A 7,538-nucleotide genomic window follows, 5' to 3' on the forward strand; every position below is an offset into this window, starting at 1 on the left:
AAGTTTTGAGATCACTCATGGGACACTTAAACACAACGGGAGAATGAAATAATCCCATGGGATGACACACTGAATGCTTTCCCAGCACTTATTTCTTTGTGCTTTCTTTGTATAAACGGCCATGTTTCGTCTGTTTCCATCAAAGTTACTATTTGATTTAGTTTTTTGGTATTGAATTTTTATTAAAAAATGGTAGCTGACTTTGCAAAAATTCCAGATTTTCAAACTTATTCCGGAGGCTATTCTTATGTAAAGCTACAAGGCCCAGATTTCAGTAATGTAATATGTGTCATTACATACAAAAAACCCTCCATTTGTTATAAAAATCATTTCACTTATATCAAAAATTGCTGTGACAAGGAGTATGGTGGTGGATGGGTAAGTCTGGCACAATTTACATGTACACAGATTTATATAGTATACATGTCTTACAATACTTTTCTTCCAACCTACAACATGCAGATTTATAGCATGCATCATCAGTTTGAAAAAGTAAAATTATCAGTCTTGTACAAATATAGTACACAATATTGGTGTTTGTGTGAGTATTGATTTTATAAATATAAGAGGGAGGTAATAAAGAACGACATTCATTTGTAAAGCTTTCTGCGTGTCTTTTTTATTTATATTTTTTTTTATTTTTGCTTTAAGGCATATTATTTTGTGCTTAAGCATTTCTGTTATATAATTATCTATTGTTTTTATTGTATTTATCATTAAAAAACACTTGTTATTTTTGTTTTCAGTCAGTATATAAGTATACTCAGTGACAATTGTAAGTAGGTGATAATCACCACTCCGTTCTTCAAAATTTTATTTTAATGGGTATGACTGGTGACATGTCTGGGATATGTACCCAACAGCGAAAGCTGTAGCATATATAATTGTCACTATCTTTTAATGTGACAAGAGCATAGTTCTTTGTCATGTATGGATAGAGATCTAAATATTGATAATTGAAATAAAACATGTTCCGGACTAAAGATATAAATGGGTACACTCTCTTTTATTATTTTCTTTATTTCTGTCAACTTTAGTCACATAAGACGAGAATATTTTAATACCAATGCGGTGCTTGTTTTTAAATATGGAACGCCGGATAAGAGTTATGTCGTGGTCGACATTATTTGCCGTTCTTACTTTCAACTTTTCATGATGTGCAGTCTCTAATTCACTGTTCCAATAGGGTTTCAAATATTCGGAGACTTGTTTGACCGGAAATCCCTTTGACGAATATTGAGAAACTTTTTACACAAATAAATTATATGCATTATCAATGCCTCTTGGATCAAAGACACAAAGCATCAACTATACAAGATCGCAATCATCCTGTAATAATGTGCTGTACTGTCTTAAGTTTGCTTCATTAACCTTTTTTCAATTCATACACACTTTTTTTTATCAATACAGTGCTAAAATCTACACAAGGTAAAGATAATTGCACGATTATTTCTTGAAAAATTTAGACATTGGTCATCTAAAGTTATTGCAATAACTGACACAATCAACAATTTCAACAGGGACACACATAAAGCCATAGATCCTCGAAGGATTCATATGAAACAAAGGAAAACTGAGGACATTAACATATAGGCGAAGTGTTAATTGTGACAAGTTTTGTATCAATGATAATCATTCTTAAGTATTTGTCACGTGTATTTTGTTAATTTATCATAATGTTTGAATTAAAATCAACAGTGTCAAGGTTTAGTAGCCTCTTCGAAGCTGCAGTTGAATCGTTGAAGTCTTTTTCGTCTGCAAATGCTGATTTTAGAAGGCGACTACTTGCACTTAAGAATGTTTTCGATCAAAAAGTTCAAAAGTCCTGCTTTTCGTTTTTGTTTTGTTTTTTCATTGAACAATGGAAGGCAAGAAATATCAAAATTAGGATTACGCGTAATAATTACGCAGCTACAATATGATCTTCTTTCTTAAGCTTTAAATTAAAAAGCATTGCTTGTATATAGTATTAAGAAGGTGGTAATTATAAATGTCATTCTGACATCTATTTTTCATTTTAAGATCAGAAAGATTATTTTGTTACAGATACTAGGGATGATCTGATAACTGAGAAAATGGCAACCGCCAGTACAGGTCAAGCTTCGTCGACAAGTGCGGAGCAGAATCGTTGCTACCTGTTTCGTCTGCAAATGCTTATTATAGACGGAGGACTACTAATACTAAGAAATATTTTTGATAAGAAACTTCAAAACTCCTCTCTAAGCCTTAGCGTATTTTTACAACAAAAAAGGTTAAAACTAACCAATCTAAGATCAAAAGGAAAAATAACACAAGTACAATATGATCTACTATATCCATCAGGCGGCAGTGGTTCCTTAACCACCGACCTAGACGTAACGTTAATCATGTTTCTGCTTAGGAACTTCAAGTCATTTGGTCTGAATAAGAATTTCCAGTGGAACTCATATCCTGCACAAGGTGATACTTCAATTGAGGCTGATATGTTTCGTCTGACAATGTACAGGAACGAGGTAAATAAAAAATGAGATAATAAGACAGTTACATCTTAATTGTTTGATTGCTTGAAACGACATCTAGTTGTGAACAAAAATAAATTGTATAACGTGAAGTTTAAACTATTACGTATACAAAGTATGTCTGATGAAATAGCTTTTCGATCGTAGAATTATCAATCCTAAGAAGAACATTAAATAATGTTGTTTTTTTATATTATGTACGACTGAATGAATTAACTTATGTAGTATAATTTATTTCAGTTGTATGGTGTCTAAAAGTTAGAAGTTTTTTTTATTTGAAACATCAAGTTTAACTACGAAAATTTTCCATTTCATGTCATATATCTAAGAGTGGCTTTATAATTTGAGATTTAGCCAACGGTGCTTCCTGCTTACATATCATTTTCTTATTGATGTCACTTCTTGACATCAAAATATTAACACTAAATTACTTTTTAATTAGCTAAGTCACATATCTTCAACAAGAGGAATTACACCGAATGTCTTCACAACAAAGTGGACGGAGATCGAACAGGTTAGGATGGTATTATATATTACTATTATTTCGCATTCCTTCAGTTTTGTGTATTAAATGTTATGTTTGTGCTCAGTTATATTCCTTATTATAAAGTTCTGATAGTATGTCGTGAAGAATTTTTATTAATTTACAGGCAAGCAAGACGTTTGGTCGAATAATGAATCGGCCAATTTAAAAATAAAGGCTCAACACGATATAACAATTATCGCTGAGTCCCTCTTATTTTTTAATAAAAATCGTGTTTAAATATATATTTTAGAAGTCATTTGAACTAATCAATAAATTTCCAAAATTAATTGTAGGGTAAAATACATACATTTTTATGTAAGACAATCATCTTCAGCAGACTTATTAAGTATTGTTATAATTGAACTTCATACAGAACGGCTATATCATGTCATCCTTAGAACAAAAGTCATTCATTAAAGGCGTCAATTAAAGCTTGTGGCTTGTCTCGTGAAGGTTTTCTTGAAGTGATGTAAATAGCAGATAAGTATGTCTGGTATGTAACAAGCATAACACAACAGAAGATAATATAACATTAAGCATTATTCGCATTAACACGGGTTATGATAAACATGATAGAAGTTCAAGTGTACAGTGCGTTCATATACAATGTATTTTTGGTGCGAGATTTAGCATGGACATTGATGGTAGTAATTATGTATTTTTTTCCAGGTTCTTTTGAGGTTGAACTCGAAGGCGACTCCCATACCACATCTTCAAAAGACAATTGATGACTTTAAAGTAAGTCCACTTGATCAAGAGGCAGAGAGAAGAGTACAGAAGGCCATAGACAGTTGGCAAATGTTAGAAAAAGGGGTGGAGGCTGAATTAAAACTGATAAAAGAGGACACAAAGGACATAAAACATTCTGTGGAAAGTCAGGCAGAGAGAATTGATGAATTAAACAAGAAGACGTCTGAACATGAAAAACAAATACAGGAATTAAAGTTAAAGGAAGAACCTAGAAAAGGTACATCATTGACGTTTTATAACATTACGATATTATGACAGACGATCTTTTTATTTTAATTTTTGGTTATGTTGAAAGATATTTTCTTCTGAAAAGTGCATTATTATCTTAATCGAACATTATGTTAAAACTAATTATTTGAAAGCTATTTTAAATCCAACAATGAAACACGGTTAAAATATTTATCGGCAATTTCCTTCAATTTTGTATTAAAGAAATGATTATTTTATAATCTGTATCAATATAATTTACAACATCTTTCTTCTGTTATCATTACAATTTACGCATTTAACTTTGTTTATTAATTTTGATTATTTCTTTTTTTCTTTTTTTTTTAAATATTTTTGTAATTAACCATTTACCTCATATAGACGTGTTTTGAACGGTTTAAGTTAAGCTTCTTATTGCAAATATCTATATTCAATATATTTAATTGTCTCAATGTAGATGTTACAGCAGAGACACAATCAATGCGACTTTCTCAATATGAAGAGTGGACAAAAAGTAAGTTATTTTTTTTATGTTTTAATATTATATTTAAAAGATATTTTGTGTTGGTGGAAAGGCTATATCTAACTCAAATATGGAGGAATATTTTGAAAAATTGTCTTTTTTACTTTTGATGGATTTGTGTTTATATCCCGTTTAATACCCTATCCTGCTTATATAGAATTATAAGATTGAACTTTGAAAATTTTGACAACAACTTGACAAGAACAGGCTTGATAACTGAAACAAAGACATAAAACAAAATTTATGTATATGTGCGTATTATGTTTATCGTGAACTTAAAATTCATCGTAATACATATACAAAAACAAAACATTTTGCCCACTTCTCCCATCAAATAATGTTCTTGTCGCAAAATCAAGAAAATCTATATAATTAAGAAAATGCTCTGCATTAAAGCAAGGCAAGCAGAACAGTCTAGCCGGAAAGTAGGACATTAGAGGTAAATCAATTCTGGAATGTTTAGATGTCAGAACAATTAAGCGGGGCATCCCTAATTAAGGTGTAAAAAAGCTGTGCAGGAATGCTCAGCTTATTTTCTCAAAATATTTTTTATTCGGATGATTTATGCAATGGTTTTAATGATTGATCCTTGCAATTCAAATGAAGGTTTATCAAAGATAACAGCAATTGATGTCTTTCTTTACATATTTTCTTCTGTTCCTTATTCGGAGTTGAATAAGGAATAGGGAACTGGTTCCCTATTCCTTATACGACTTTTAACTTTTTTTTCAAATATTTTATGCAGATGTTTTTTGTAATGATTTTAATGGTTGGTCCTTGCAATTCTAATGCAGATTTATCTTAAATAACTGCAACTGGTGTCTTCCTGTACGTATTTTTTTGTTCTTTATTCGGAGTTGAATAAAGGAATAAGGAACTTGTTTCCTATTCCTTATTCGTCTTTAACATATTTTCAAAATATTTTTATGCAGATGCTTTATGCAATGATTTTAATGTGGTATAAGGAACGGGTTCATTATTCCTTGTTCGACTTGAAAATTGTTTAAAATATGTCGATGCGGATGCTTTATTATGATTTGAAAGAACCGTTCCAGTTTTCTGATCACCCATAATGTTATTTTATATAATACTAATTATGCTGCTCCTTATTAAGATTTGAATAAAGATTAGGAACTTGTTCCCTATTCCTTATTCGAAAAAGGAATAAGGAACAGATTTCTTATTCCTTATTCGAAAAAGGAATAAGGAATAGGGAACTAACTTTATGCACATAAATTCATTGCTCTGATGGAATGCTAAGCTGGCAAAGAAATCTAGCATTGTTTACAGGATTACTATGTAAATTAATGTTGTAGGGACTGTTCTGCACAAAATTAAGAAAGATTACATTTGTTTCTTGTACCTTACTTATAAAGATGAGTTTGTAAGTTCATTTTTTCTTTTATTGAATTGAGATAAAAATTGTCATATTATTTTATATTGAACCTGAATTTTGATATCAGTTGTTATTGATAAGTTTAAACCATTTGACTTACTTTCTTGTGTTTTGATTTACAAAATTTTGAATTTTGATATCAGCTGACCAAGTTTTGATATTTCTGATATCGTCTGACCTAGTTTCTCGTGTTTTTCATGTACAGACTTGAAATTTTGACAAGGGGTGTAATTTCTGATCTGATACCAAATTTAATTTTGACATCAACTGGCCTATTTTTGATATTTTTGATATCGTTTCACCTACTTTTGATATAATTGTTATCATGTGACCTACTTTCTTGCGTTTTGATATACAGACATTGAATTTGCACCAAGGGTGTTATGTGTGATGCCGAATTGAATTTTGATATCAGCTGACATAAAAGCGATATTTTAAATATCATTTGACATTTTTCTTGTAATTAGACATAAAAATCTGGACCAGGGGTGTATTTTCTGTTGCCAAATTGAAAACTGATGTCAGTAGACCTACTTTAAATATGTTTGATACTGCTTGACCTCCTTTTTTGTTTTTGACGTATAGACAATTTGGACCAGGGTTGGAATTTCTGATGATGAAGTGAATTTGATTGCAGGATGCTTATCTCAGTAATTGCTTGGATGAGTTCGAACATAGGTCATCTCGGAGATAAAAATAAAAAAATCTTTTTTACACTCTAGTGGCTTTTGTTTCGATCCCAATATTCTAGAAATTAGCCAGAAATGTTGTTTTGATAATTATTAAGTCCAGTTCTAATATCGGTTACCTTGGGTAAAAAACTAGGTCACACATCCTACGTTAAACCTTGTTGACACTCTAGAGGCTACAGTTTGATTAAGATATCAAGGAAATGGTCAGAACGGTTGTTTTGGTGATTTCTAGGTCAAGTTCGAATATTGGTCTTCTGTGGTCAAAAAAGGTTGTAATGATGTCAAGTTCAAGTTCAAATATGTGTCACCTGGAGTCAAAATCTAGGTCACACAGCCTAGATATTTGAAAATCTTGTTAACAATCTATGGGCTACTGTTCCTGTCCAAATATTCAAGAAATTAGTCAAACATGTTGTTTTGACGAGTTCTAAGTCACGTTTGAATATGGGTCACTTGTGGTCAGAAACAAGGTCACACAGCCCTTGTCTACACCTTAGAGGCTACTGTTGTGATTCAAAAATCCTGAAAATTGGTCGTTGTGGAAAGGTTGCTTTGGTGATTTCGAAGTCAAGTTCGAATATTGGTCATCTGTGGTCAAAAACTAGGTCACACAGTCCAAATAAATTAGGATTGAGCCTTCATAATCAGATGAGCAATATAAGGGTCTTCATGGCCTTCTTGTTTAACTTGTATTGATAAATGTGTGTCAACTGTTGGTGGCGAAAAAGTCCAAGACGGGACCGAAGCAGGCCTCCACTCAGCTTTGTTTATCTCTGTCTGGCTCTCTTTTAGAAGGTCACTACTGACCCGAAAGGGAGGGCAGGGTCCTTAAACTTAGATTTAGCTAAATAAGCTTGTCCTTGAGTAATATGCACGTGGTTATTAGTTTAATTGCTTTTAATCCGTACATAGTTCTTTACAGCTTGTTCCTGTCTCCTTGTATTTA

The 7,538-nt window shown here is 31.7% G+C and overlaps 1 protein-coding gene across 1 annotated transcript; it reads left to right on the forward strand.

Annotated features, from left to right (window-relative positions):
* Positions 1–364: 364 nt before the first annotated feature.
* Positions 365–4,495, forward strand: LOC132719294 (uncharacterized; the record flags this gene model as incomplete). The annotated part of the gene is made up of 6 exons (XM_060703092.1): positions 365–378; positions 747–775; positions 2,047–2,492; positions 2,941–3,060; positions 3,694–3,991; positions 4,439–4,495. Coding segments are annotated over exons 1-6 (964 nt in total), but the record flags the coding sequence as incomplete, so codon positions are not given.
* Positions 4,496–7,538: the final 3,043 nt, after the last annotated feature.

This window comes from Ruditapes philippinarum, unplaced genomic scaffold (assembly GCF_026571515.1).
Source record: "Ruditapes philippinarum isolate M1 unplaced genomic scaffold, ASM2657151v2 ctg4804_1_1_1_1, whole genome shotgun sequence".
NCBI lineage: Eukaryota > Metazoa > Mollusca > Bivalvia > Venerida > Veneridae > Ruditapes > Ruditapes philippinarum.